We start from the raw sequence: 14,676 nt of genomic DNA on the forward strand, positions 1-14,676 counted from the left end.
CTGCCAAGCAGACTATTTCCGACTGTCCCCAATCTTCAGTCAGTATTCCTGGGGAATCAGAGGGCAGTCATCAGAACCCAGGTAGGCTGGCCCCAGGATGAGATTATATCTACAGACAGATGCTGTCAATTGGACTAGCTCCAGGACCAAAAAGGAGGCAGACTTAACATGTAATTCGTAACTGTACATAATTCATAACTGTACATAATTCTCCAGCACAAAAGTTTCCTGCTTTGAACAAGTGTTTTCAATGACTGTGTTGCATTTTGACAAAAAAAAGTACCTTCAACACCTCTTGGGGTTTTGTGATTAAAGTATGATACATAAATGGGGATGTTAAACCTGGATTCGGAAAGAGAATGTCTAACCCAACAAATCCTGTTGCACACAGTCTTGCTCTGCACATCAGATATTTTCTCTTTCAAATCACTGGCAAACTAGTACCATCTACTGGCTCCTAATAAAAAACTAAACCTCATTTTTAAGACTTGCAGATCTGAATGAACTTGTTCGGAGTGCACATTATATTTTTCACAAAGGATGGGTGAGAAACTGACAAAGATGTTTAAGGACCATCACACAACCAAACAGAAATGAGAGCAGAAATTATTGTTTCTAGGTACTCTGTCCTGGCCTTGGATCATTCATCTTTTTTCCCAATTAATTCTGGTATTGTTACTGAAAAAGAATATTTTCAATCATTGCAAAAAAGAAATAAAAGCATAAAAATATATAATTAAAAGTAACTCACAGATAGAGTATTCCTGTATGCTGCTCGTATAACCATACACAGATGAATAGCCAAAAAGTATAATCATGATGACATCTTTGTTATCCAAGTCCATGATATGTGCTGAATGTCCCTCCACCGCATACTGCTGACCATGTCCAAGAATGGTAGGAATCTTTGTACTCCACGACTGACTCTGTATGTTGAAAACCCACAGTTCATCTGTGACATTGCCAATATTTGTTTCAATTTTGCCTCCATACATGTAGATGGCCTCCTGGTAATTAGAAATAAAGAACTGAATGATTATAAAAGAGTAAGATAGCAACATTTTTAAGATTTTCCATAAATATGCAAATGGGAAGAAAATTCCCAGAATCAAACAATTCAAATCCCAGATGATGAATGGTAGTTAACTCCTAGCCTTGGACCACCCCAGGATCCACTCTGTCCAAGATCGCTCATGCACCTTAGCGATCTCGGTGGAAATCCAAAATCCATGTAGGCCCCTGCCAAAACAACTTTGCTTATTCTAAAACTCTGCCCTTGCATTTGCATTTGGGCAAGTCACTTCACTTCTCTGTGCCTCAGTTACCCCATTTTTAAACAGGATTAAGACTGTGAGCACTATGTGGGCCAGAAATTGTATCCAACCTGATTATCTTGCATCTACCCCAGCTCTTCTACCAGTGCCTGGCACATAGGAAGTGTTTAATAAATATCATAATTATTATTATTAAAATACAGTATCACAAATCTGAACAAATTAACTCCTAAATTACTTCAGTGACAGTTAATTGTGACAAATTCCTTCTTTTAAAAAGATGCAACATTAAAATGTATCTCTTTCTGAGGCCTGCTAAATAACTAATAAAACAACTCTGAAGTTCCCAGAAGCTTTTCATTTCTCAAGTAAGAATTATTTTCATATTTAGGATTTACAATTGAAAAAACAAATAACATTTCCTTTTTCAAATTAAACCCTTGGATGAGTAATTCACCTACTATTTCTAAAATGGTTTAATTCCCCAGAACTATTACAAGACATAATTTCACTTTCTTACAACAAGAATGGATTAGAAAACACAAACATGACATTTCAGGCACCAATGTGTAGTACAACATGAAACACTCTGAAGACAGGAAAACTAGAGACAAAATAATTACTTAAGTTCATTATTCAATCATCTGTCATTCAACAATGCAAGTAATCGTGAACAAAGCACTCTCTAGGTATGACAGGCAACTGAATAGCTAAGCGAGCACGGGTATTTGCAAATTTGTGTCATTTATAAGAAATATTTATAATGTGGATTTGAATAATCAAAAATCAAAATTCTGTGCCCAATTCTGGAAGAAAATGGAAAAAGTTGACTTAGCATATGACAGGCTCTCAGAGACAGGTATGGCAACAGTTCTCAGATCCAAAGATGCAGGCCGCCTATTCCCCGTACACCCCCTGTGAAGGTTATTCCCTCTTGGCACAACTTCAATAAATTGGCACAGAGCGCAGTGTGAAACAGCAAGGAATAAAGAGGGGACTTTAGTCACACTGCCAAGCAACTGATATTATTTCCAACTGAATGTTTTAATAATTCATCAAAGACATTCTATATTTCTGCAAGAAGTTCTCAGAAATTTAACATTTTTTCTTTGAGAGGCAAATTTACAGAAGTAAAAATAGGAATACTCTGAAGAATAATTTTTGAAAATTAGCAATGGCATTGAACTGTTCTGATAGTCTCTTGAATCTTGCCTTCCAATTCACTTTTTGAAATTGGACCTAAGAATGAATGTCAAAAAACCAAAAATCAATCACTTGTACATATTCAGCACTCACTGAGTATACGAAACTACACTAATTGCTTGGGAGAGTAAAACAGAAGTAAAACACTCAATCCCTGAACTGAAGATGTTTACAATATAACAGGGGCATGACACACAAACTCATCTGTAGATAGGAGGAAAAACAGAACGGAAAGTTAGAAAAGTGAATAAATTGTGCTTCATACTAGAATATGTAAATTCTATGCACCTAAGTGCCTCAGGTGTCTCTGAGTACATAAGCACTGAGAAAGCAAATGGGATGATATATGAGTTGAGAAGAAGAAAACGGACTGAGTTACACCACTGGGAGGAGGTGGTATTTCAAGGGGGCTTTCAATACAGGGAGATTGGTACTTTAAATCACTGAATCACCTTGCCCCCCTCCTATCTTACCACTCTAATCTCCTGCTTCAACCCAGACCACACACTTGGCTCTTCTCACACAAATCTACTCAATACACCTCCATCTCATCTATCTCATCGCTGACAACTTGTCCATGTTCTCCCTCTGACCTGGAACTCTCCCCTTGGCCCCATCATTATCCAGCAGATCACTACTCTCCCCAACTTCAAAAACCTTCTAAAATCACATTTCCTCCAAGAAGCCTCCCTATTGCCCTATTTTCCCCACCAAACTCTCCCACCCCTCTACATCGTCTATGCCTTTCGATATGTATCCCTTAAGCACCTGTATTCCTTTAACACTTTGATACCCCAATCCACAATGTCTCTGTATATAACCTTATACTCTGCCAATTCCCCTACCTGGAATTTATTTTAATTCCTCTCTATACTGTAAATCCCTCGTAGGCAGGGATTAGGCCTACCAAGTCTATTGTATTGTACTCTTCCAGGAGCTTAAGTACAGTAAGTAGCTACAGTAAACACACAGTAAACCCTCGATAAACATCAAATCACAGATTAAGTGATTGGTCTGAAAGACTTGAGGGTTCTACTCAAGCAGTATGTTATGCATGAACAAGAGATTCAAAGTGGAAGAGGTAAGAGCGAGGGCCAGTGAAACTGTCCACTTGGGAAGAGCACTTGGTGAAGAAGCCAGATAAGGAAGGTGAGACCTGGTGAACGGCCTTAAAGTCAATGTTCGGGATCATTTCAAAGGATTGTGTTCACTAATGAAGCTCCCTAATCAGGCCTTTAAAATAATGCATTTCATATTCCTAGTTTATCAGGAGACTGAGTCACCATATGCCAGGAACAGGTTAACTTGAAATACTATGATAATTTAAAATACTGAAATTTCAAAACAGATCAAAAACAAAACAAAAGAGAGACTACAGAACGCTGTGGAGCTTTATGACTCAAAAAGATCTGTGCTTTTGAGAAAAGGGATGAAAACAGAAAAGCAGTGTGGCCTAGTGGATATGGCAGGGGCCTGGGAGTCAGAAGGACCTAGGTTCTAATCCCAGCTCCATCACTTGTCTGTTTTGCAACCTTGGACAAGTCACTGAACTGTTCTGTGTCTCATTTACCTCACCTGCAAAATGGAGATTAAGACTATGGGCTCCACACTTGTACCTACCCCAGCACTTAGTACAGTGCCTGGTACATAGTGAGTATTTAAAATAATACCAAAAAAAAAAATTCATTCAACACTGCAGGACAGTTTGTGCTCAATTATCACCTGGTCTTTAAAATACTGTCCATTATCTTTTCTTGTATTTTTTCTTACTTCAATCATTTATTATTTTTGTAATTTACTTGGGCAAAGGCCGTGTCTAGCTCTATGGATTACACAGCACACAGCATGTCAGTGAGCCCGTTGTTGGGTAGGGACTGTCTCTATCTGTTGCTGAATTGTACTTTCCAAGCGCTTAGTACAGTGCTCTCAAAAAATACAATTAAATGAATGTCAGTGGAAATTAAATAATACCGCTGAAAACAATATTCCAATAAGATAGAAACTGAAGTTTTGCTTTCAAGGCTTAAACAATTAGTTCTGAAAAACTCATTGATGTCCCACAAAGTGGAATAAATCAAACCTCTTTCCCATGCCAGACCTACAAGATCCTGCACTTGCATGAGGAGAGTCATGTCCCATGCTATGTCCCTTCGCTTGTTTGCTATCACAAGATCGCCAAACCTGCCCCCTTGCTCCCAAGTATCCAGGAGTCCCAAAAAGTCAGCACCTGAAAACTTGCCACTGCCTTTCAACGCGAGTGCCAAAGTCTGCAGGGAGCCCAAATGTCAAACTCTGAGTCTTTAGAAAAGATGGAACACTGGGAGAGGATGTGACTATTTGAAACCAGAACTGCAAAGAGAAAATAAGTCAGCACTGTCCCTTCCAAGGAATCTTTATCATTTTGTCTAACATATTTATCCCTTTGCTATAGACTCTTTCCTCTATTTAAAAGTGCCTGAGATTTGTTGTCTATAATTTAATTCTCTTTTCATTTCAGGGACAAGAACCTTGTCTGAATTTGTTTCACATTTTTCCCAGGACTTAGTGCTTTATAATAATAATAATAATAATAATGATAATAATTCTGGTATTTGTTAAGCACTTGCCTTGTGCCAGGCACTGTATTAAAAGCTGAGGTTCCTTGTCCCATGTGGGGCTCAGAGTCTCAATCCCCATTTTACAGATGAGGTAACTGAGGCCCAGAGAAGTACAGTGACTTGCCCAAGGTTACACAGCAGACAAATGGTAGAGCTGGGATAAGAACCCACAACCTACACAGCAAGCTCTCATTACATACCAGTAGTATTTCTACTACTCTCCGATCACTTTACTAATTCCTTTAAGATGGGATTGTTCCCAACTATACACTAATATGATATCTCACTCTTTACCAGATACTACAACATTTAATAAATTGCCTTGGAAAGAGGACCCACACCTAAAATACCCTTCCTGTACTTTTTTTTCTTTTCAGTTCCAACCTTTACTCTAAATTACACTGCTGGAGATCTATCCTACCCAAAACCCTGCCCTCCTTTTTCCAAATATCTACATGTTACTGTTCAGAGAATACAGTACAGGGCATTCTTTTCCCATTTTCAGATAGACTTCCACAGTATAGACTCTTATATAATAATAATAATAACAATAATAGCATTTGTTAAGTGCTCACTTATGTGCCAGGCACTGTACTAAGCCCCGGGGTGAATACAAGCAAATTGGGTTAGACACAGTCCCTGCCCCATGTGGGGCTCAGTCTCAATCTCCATTCGACAGATGAGGTAACTGAAGCAAAGAGAAGTGAAGTGACTTGCCAACGTCACAGAGCAGACAACTGGCAGAGCTGGGATTAGAACCCATGACCTTTTGACTCCCGGGCCCATGCTCTATCCACTATGCCACGCTGATCTTCCACAATCCCTTCCAGCTATGGGATACAGGACCTTCCTTGAAGTTTCCTTAGGTAAACCAACATTTTCTAAGTTCCTTTCCTTACCTTAATTGCTACTCATCCAAGCTGCACATATTTTGTACTCTTGAGTCTAACAGTTACTGACTCTATACAGTCTTTCATTATTGGTTACTGGACTTCAAATTCTTTTCAGGCAATTGACTTTACTTCTCCTGGTACTGAAGCGCTTAATGCCTTGCAAGCCAAGAAGAGGTTCAACAGTATTGAATATTATCTCATTGGTAGCACAGAAGTATTAAGAATAATCCTCTCCAATTCTGATAACCTATTTAGTTACAAAAGTTAAACCAGCTCTCACCAAGCAACACTTCAACTGTAGCCAAAAGCATGGATCCTTTTATACACACACTCTTCCATAAATGCAATAAAAGTCAACAGTACCACAATGGTAGGCTTCTGATCCTTTTCTATTCTAGAATATAAAAAATTTAAACTTCAGAAGCCTTATAAAAGCAACAAGCACTACAAGTGCTTTTCATTCTCCACAGAGTCAATTACATAGCTTCAACTGAATGAACTACAGACACACTAGATTAAGCTCCTTCTTTACGCAGAGTTACACTTTAAAAAATCTCAGCTGTTCAAATTGGAAATTTTATAACAGGCTTCTTCATAAGATTTTTCATTTCCTTAAAAACGAATCCACTGCCTCAAGACGAATACACAGCTCACAACTGCCATCTTTAGGCTTTCTTTTGAACCTCTGAAAAACCTTCTCTGCCAATATATGCCAAGATATTTCCTTTTAAGCCATTACTTCCATTTCATCATTAAAATTAATTTGCCAAAAAAAATCATGGGAATCATGTCCACATGTTTAAATGTTCTGTGTTGTATAAAACTGGTTCTGTGTGTTCATTATTGACCAAACGTTGTGGATTTAGTTTTCTGTATCAAGCATAAATGTTAACTATTTCCTATTTCATGAGTTAACCGAGAATAACCTTAGTTTGTTATAAGAGACTTGCCTTCACTACATCTAGTTTCTATTTTCATTAATAATGATTTTATGAACTTGTGGATAAAAAACAGTCCAGTAAATCTTAATCAAAAGGGGCTCTTTTATTTTAAATGTAATTCTAGAATATAAATACTATTTTGGCCAACATTTGTAGATTAAATGGTCCTGGGAAGGTAACTTTAGAGGAAAGTGAGTAATAATTAATTGTTCCTAAAATATTGTAGCACTATTTTCTCTAAATGGCTATTATGGAAAGGTTTGTACTAAAGTGAACAACTTTTGAAGTACAAGGTTGAACTTTAGGCAACTTTTCACCATCACCAACACTCGATTACTACAGAGATCTGCTTTCTTCTGAGTGTTACTGATACCTTATCAAGGGCAACACTGATCCCTGAACTTAGTAGAGGAGAATAGATTTTAATTACTTTTTATAATATATTATCACCTCAATGTGAACATCTGTCTTTTCTTATGCAGTAGATTACATTAAGCGTCACATACATTTTCAAATAACTTTTTTCACATCAATAACTTTCAACACTATTAACTCAGTTTTCTTCTTCTTCTTAGATGCTGTCAAGTCTCTATGGCTCTTTTTCCATAGAGTTGTACTGGTAAAATACACAAAGGTGGTTTACCACTGACGTCTTCTGCGCAGTAAAAATTTAAATCTCTGCTTTGTCTTCGATCAACATTTTGATCACTTGATCATCTGCCTTTGACTCTTTTCTATGCTGCTGCAACTCAGTTTTAGCTATAGATTGAGTCTTGAAGATATTTTATTGTAGAACATGATTTCATACATACTACAGCTGAAATGTATTGTTAATTTACTGTCTCTTAGGGAATTTTTTTGAGAATAATTAAGCTGCTAAAGGAAATAGACTAAACCATATAACAAGAGTGGGAAATGGTCCCAATACATGTTTTTACTCAACAATCCCTCCCTTGAAACATACATCAATCAATGGTATTTATTGAGCACTTACTCTGAGCAGTACACTGTACTAAGTGCTTGGGAGACTACAATTCAACATAGTAGACATGTTCCCTGCCAACAAGGAGATTACAGTCTAGGGATGCTGCACCGTAACCTTAGAAACACGATTACTGCCTATCCCAGGAGATCATAATCTGCCAAAATATAGGCAGTAATCAACACTTTTAAAGAATTCAGAAGCTATTACTCAAAATATGTTTAAACTGCTGCAACAGCATACCTGCAATATAGAGGGTTTTTTCCTTTTTTATCGCACTTTTTTAAGTGTTTACTATGTGCTAGGCATTTCACTAAGCACAGGGGTACAGACAAGCTAATCAGGATGGACACAGACAAAACCCACAAGGGCTCACCATTTTAATCCTCATTTTCCAGAGGGGATGACTGAGGCATAGAGAAGTGAAATGACTTGCCTAGGGTCACCCAGCAGGCAAGCGGTGGAACCAGGATTAGAACCCAGATCCTCCTGATTCCCAGGCCCGTGCTCTACCCACTCTAGTGTGAACACAGGGAGAGATAAGGAACGAGGGGAATGGATGGTAAAGTTCCTCCCCATTCTGAAAAGGGAACAAGTCACCCCTGGTTCAAAAATTAGATTAGTCCCAAATGAAGGTCTTGTTACATAAAAACCTAACTTTTGTAAATACTGATCACAAAATAGACCACTAAAAATCAAAAAGTAGGATACAAACCTGATATAAGGCCAGAGAGTGTCCATATCTCTGCAGTGGTCCCCTGGATATCGGGCCAACATTCCATATGCTGCTCTCTAAATTATAGCTAGAGAGGCAGAGAAAAATCAAATGTATTAGAAAGCAGAGAGCATTTTCATTCTCATTAGTGGTTTTAAATGTGCTTTCCTGCTTTACTTGCAATTTAGAACATGTTAATCTAAAAATCATCGATTCACAAAGCAAATTTCTTTACTCTCTCCTCAACTGTTTCAAGGGTAACAGTAAGATATCCCTGTAGACTGTAAGCTCCCTCTACACTATAAGTTCGTTGGGGGAAAGAAACATGTCTACCAACTCTGTAATACTGTACTCCCCCCCCCCCCCCAAGTGCTTTGCTCAGTACAGTGCTCTGCAAACAGTAAGCACGCAATAAATACCATTCATTGATTGACTTATATCCAGACTTTTACACATTTCCAGGGCTGCTGTGGGCACACAGTGAACCTTTGGAGCTTCTAAAGAGCAAAGAAAACCCTCTTCCTCTCATTTTTACTCCATTTTCTTAAACAGAATCCAAGTCAATAGCTTCAGTGGTACTTTGATTTCATAGCCAAGCCATCTCAATCTAATTCACCCTATTAACCATACATTGCATTTTAATTTTTTCAAATCAAAGCTACTGCTTTAGAGGCATCATCTTTTTTTGAAAACACAAAACAGAGACATTTCTGCACAAATCACTTTCCATTCTATATGTTTTTCTGTGCAAAAATAATGTAAGTACAATAAGGTGCAAATCGTGCAACAAAAAGCTGGGGGATATTTGAAAATCTACTAATCTTTCCCATCTTATGCAAAGCCTGTGAAATCATTTAGCATCCTTGGGGAGGAAAATTTTGGCTTAAGGCTTGGAAAATACCCTGAAAGGCTACTGCACGAGGAGAGCTGCATTAATCATTTTTAATTTAATCTCTACTTTTTATAACAAATGCATACACAGATACTCATTAGGTACTAGAATACATCTCACAGATCTCTGCTACTAGGCATATTATAAGACATAAAAGTGTGATTCCTTATTTTTCCCCAATTTAGACAAACTTTTTACAATATAATAACTTTACTCTGGTTAAAGAATTACACCCCCCCAATTCATGAAATCTTGATTTGCTGCATTAATCACCCTAATCTCACCATGGAAGGTCGATCAAGTTATAAAGAATGCTAATTATCACTCCCACGAGCTGTTATACATCTATTCCCCTAGCCAAATTGCATTTCAGAATGGTGACATTTCTTCCTTGCCCTTGGAAATAGCAAAGGGATTACTTCCAATCTGATTTTTACATTAATATGGTTATTAAATGCACCATCAAAAATTTTGGCTGGCCATTATGAATCAGATCGAATAGTATTAGGGGAAAATTCAGTTCTGAGAAATTTTCTTTTCCAGTTACTCAAATAAGGCTAAAAATTTATGAGAATCATAATTTTATGTTATTTTCTGACAAAAAAAGTAAGCATTGTAGCTATTTGAATTTTCTTCACTTGACATTTACATTTTCAAATTTCAATTCATTCTAACCCTTTTTTTAAATCATCTTTCAACATTCGTCTCCAGATTCATAGTTCTTATGTTTTCAGATGCATCTTCCATCTTAACTTTATTTCTAACTGATTTATTTCCTTTCCCTATATATCATTTATTTTGAGCTTCAGTTGCTCACTTCTATAGCCTTGAACATTACCTTTCCTAGGTCCCAGAACTCCATTTACTATGAATGTTCAATAAAAAAAACAAGTTTCAAAAGGTAATTCTGAGGTAATTATCCATTCCAGGGTAGAATCTTTCATGGCTGAGAGTAGCACGGTTAATTGTTCCCCTATTCACATCACTTCCTTCCCCAATTCCGTGAACTATATCATAGTCATTATCAACATCCCAACAAGACAGTATGTTTTATGTTTCTTTAGGCCAACATATTTTCTCTTATTTTCACATATTAGAATGATTTCTTCAAACAAGTGCTTCTAAAAGAATATTCACTTTAACAGGACAAAAGTTCAAATCCAAGCAAACTTGGAAAGTTCAGACCCGATGAGGTATTCCTAAGATATGCAGAAACATTTTAGGTAACCTCAAAACATTTTCATAAAATGTAATTCCATTCTTTGCAATGGTGAAAATACAGCTCTATTGGACTGCTGAAATTTACCAACCAGCAAATCAATCATTGGTATTTACTGCCAGCTTACTGTACGAAGCACTTAGAAAAGTACAATACAACAGAGTTATTAGATGTGGTACCTGCCAATACAGTCTATAAGGAAAGACAAACATCAAAACTGCTTAGGGATAGCGGAAATAGTGGCATATATGGATATTTATATTCTAGTCTACACGTCACCATGGCACTTGTTCATAACGTTTTTGAATCAAACACATTAAATTCTGTGAAATTTAGATTAATAAGTGAAGCCTCATCATAATTAAAAAGTTCATAATAATAATAATGATGGTATTTGTTAAGTGCTTACTATATTCTAAGCACTGGAGAATTTTCATCAGGGAAGAATTTTGTGAAGGGGGGACAGAACTTCAGCTTCACTTATAGCTCAAAATAATTACTTTTTTGGGGGGCTAGAATTCCAACATAGTGTCTGCATGTAAAAATGCCAATGGTTCAGTAACAATACTAGTAGGGGCATTTATTAAGCACTGTACTATATGCTGGCAGGATGAGCATTCAACTACATATCTGAGCGATATTGTCCTTACAAGAAAGAGCAGTACAATAATAAATATTCATAATTAAAAACAATGAAAATTCATGAAAATGTGTCTAATCTGTTGAGTTTCTAGCTATCTAGAAAAAAGTGAGAACATAAAAAGAATAAAAAGAGGTAAAATCACTTACTTTAAAACCATTTGGAAAGAACTATAGTTAAATGTATATCCACCAATCACCCACATAAACTTTCCGTGTAAAACTGCTTTATGAGAAGCCCGACCTACAGATGGGCTGAATGGTTTTACATTTGGAAGAATCCAGTAAGACTCGGTGGAAGGAACATTCAGAGAACAATCAGGACCTGTTTCAAAATACATGAAAAAATTGTGCAATGCATTACAATAAAGACAAGGCCAACATATACAAATTTCAAGGGAACTTGCAATTTACTAAGTTAGCATTTACTATGTGCCAAGCACTGTACTAAGCACCAGGGTGGACACAAGATAATCAGGTGCCATATGGGTCCCACAGTCAAAGGAGGAAGGAGAACATGTATTGAATCCCCACTTTGTAGATGAGGCACAGAGAAGTCAAATGGCTTCCAAGGCCACACAGCAGGTAAGTTCCAGAGCCAGGTGCTCTGATTCCCAAGCTCATGCTAATCATTTTGAGCCATAATAGACTGTGAGCTGGTTGTTGGGCAGGGATCGTCCCTATATGTTGCCGACTTGTACTTCCCAAGGGCTTAGTACAGTGCTCTGAACACAGTAAGCACTCAATAAATACGACTAAATGAATGAATGAATAATAAAAGACCTCTCATAAGAAATGTTAAACAGACCATAGATTCATGTATTCCAAAGACTTCAAACATTACCCAAGAAAGACTGCCAAGGTTGCCACACCCTTATTCTTTGCCATTCACAACTGCATTACTTGCACTGCCCAAGTTACTTAGAAAAAGATTGGAGATGAGTATCTTAATCTTATATAGATGATTATTCTAAAGTAATCACTTGAAATCCTACACCTACAAATGCCAAGTCTTTAAGTCCGTCAGAGGTCTCCCTTTTTGAACAGGTAACTCATACTCTGGCACTAGGAATTTGTGAGAGAGGCCGGGAGGCGGGGGGCAGAGGGGAGAGAGAGAGAGAGAGAAATGCACCCACAGAGAGAGGGGAAAGAGAGACTGAAAAAGGGAGAAAGAGGGGGAGAGAGGGAGGGAGGGTGGGGAAGACAGGGGAGAGAGAGAGAGAGAGAGAGAGAGAGAGAGAGAGAGAGAGAGAGAGGCACATTCACAAAGTCTGACACCTCACTGCAGAGAGGAAGTGAATCAAGGAGAATGCCTTCTTGCAGCTATATGCAAGAAGAAAAAGAAGAAGGTGGAGAATCTCAGCAGAAATCCTGAAAACCTGACAACAGCCTGCTGGTCTACGGTGCACTGGCAGACAATGGTTACTTTGGCTATAAATGAGCTTTGAACCTAAAGTTCTTGCATAAAATTCCCAATGTACTATACTTGTGCCCGTTTACCCACTCACTGCACTCCATGATCCAGCAGGAACAAGACCGGAAGGGACAAGGAAGAGAGGTGTGCAATGCTAGACCTTTAGGCAGGTTTTCTATCACGAGTCTTTGTGACTGGATCGAGACTCATCTGTCATTCTCAGCAAGAAACCAAATCATCATACATTTAAAAAGTGCAATGGGGGGTCTCTCTCTGCCTGGGTATACGCTGATAGTCAAAGCATACCACAGACAAGAGCTCAAAGGAACCCAGCAAGAAGCAGAACAGAAGTATCAGCACTTAGAACAGTGCTTTGCAAGTAAGCAACTAAGCGCTTAATAAAGGCCATAAAAAAGTAGCAGGAATAGTTAAGAACAGACATTTAATTAACTGTTGGTGCCTCCATCACAGTCACCAACTTTCCGGAGTTCATACTTACAGCAAGTACCCTCAAGGTGCAGATTAACTGCACGAGAATTAAGTAAAACCACAAACCAACCACTACTACTGCCACTCTGGTTTCATTTTTGCCTTTTGTGTGTAAGACTTTATGGCCACATAAAGAGATAATGAGGCAGAGAAGGGCCCATATCTGACTCTTTCTTTGTCTCTTCTTAACTCCAAGTGAATCACAGGCAATTCTGCCAACAATTAATACTTATTCAGTGTGGCCCAAGTAATAATAATAATAATGATGATGATGATGGCATGTATTAAGCGCTTACTATGTGCAAAGCACTGTTCTAAGCACTGGTCCATTCTAGGTTTTTTTGCTTGTTTGTTTGTTTGTTTTTCAAGTGTGATTCCTGAACACTACCGCAGTGAATAATTAAACTAAGACTCTCAAGGTCAGGAATGGAACCTTTTGCTTCTGTTGCATGTTCCAACACTCCTAATTCAATGCTCTGCATAAAGCAGGTATTTAATAAATTCTAATGAAAATAACGAATTTAAACTATTGTAAATACATTTTAACAAGTTTAAATAAGTTTAGACTTCTTGGAGGGGAAAAATTAGACCTCATTTGTGTTGTGAGGGTTAAGGGATAGGGCTTGGTAATAACAGTAATTGAGAAATGAGCGAAGAAAAATAGCTACAGTCCCAACATTTAGGACCACCTTTTCTTTTGTCATTCAAACATAATTTTAAACCCCAATATGAGCAAAGACAAGCTCCTGAAAAGAATTAACACACAAATTATTTCCTTTAAATACAGATGAATCTCAATTAACAGGATTTGCTTCCCTCGTAACGTAACAGCCTTCTTATAAGGAAATTATGCATGGCAAATTTTCATATCACTGAATAATTTTCAGTTAGAAAATGATAAAGCATATCACATATTACTCTAATCTCTTCCATAGGAACAGGCATACATTAGCTATGCATATTACACACAAATATGAAAGCTCTAACCATCAATCATGAAGAAGCAATTGCAGTTTTAAAAGACTTAAAAAGGGTTTTTTTCTCTTGTAGATTTGCCTAAACTCCTTAACAAAACAAAAATGCATTCATCCTCAAATGTTAATCATCACCAACTCCATTCATTGGCTAACAACAAAATTTAAATATTTAGGATCTCCAATCTGATGTTTTTATTTTATTGGGTGGAAGGGAGAAAAGCGTTTTGAAGGGGAAGGGATGAAACTCCTGTCATTTTTGCCAATTTTTCTTTCACCATTAAAATCCTGATGGGAGCTTTGCTAGAATCCAAGTTATTTTAAAAAGAGAACTGTATTCTTGCTTGTCTTTTTCCCACTGATTACTTCAGTGATTTAAACAGTGCTTGCTACAAAGTACTTAATAAATATTACAACTAGCTGACAACTAGCTTCAGTTCTATT

At 37.4% G+C, this 14,676-nt stretch overlaps 1 protein-coding gene across 1 annotated transcript in view; it reads right to left on the reverse strand.

Annotated features, from left to right (window-relative positions):
- ATRNL1 (attractin like 1) overlaps positions 1-14,676 on the reverse strand; it is a 602,420-nt gene that overhangs the window by 545,258 nt on the left and 42,486 nt on the right. The window contains exons 6-8 of the mRNA XM_038758614.1: positions 11,506-11,680; positions 8,606-8,693; positions 752-1,007 (exon numbers count right to left, since the gene is read on the reverse strand). Of these exons, the coding sequence (XP_038614542.1) occupies positions 752-1,007; positions 8,606-8,693; positions 11,506-11,680 (519 nt within the window). The remainder of the gene's footprint in view (positions 1-751; positions 1,008-8,605; positions 8,694-11,505; positions 11,681-14,676) is intronic.

This window comes from Tachyglossus aculeatus, chromosome 16 (assembly GCF_015852505.1).
Source record: "Tachyglossus aculeatus isolate mTacAcu1 chromosome 16, mTacAcu1.pri, whole genome shotgun sequence".
Taxonomy (NCBI): domain Eukaryota; kingdom Metazoa; phylum Chordata; class Mammalia; order Monotremata; family Tachyglossidae; genus Tachyglossus; species Tachyglossus aculeatus.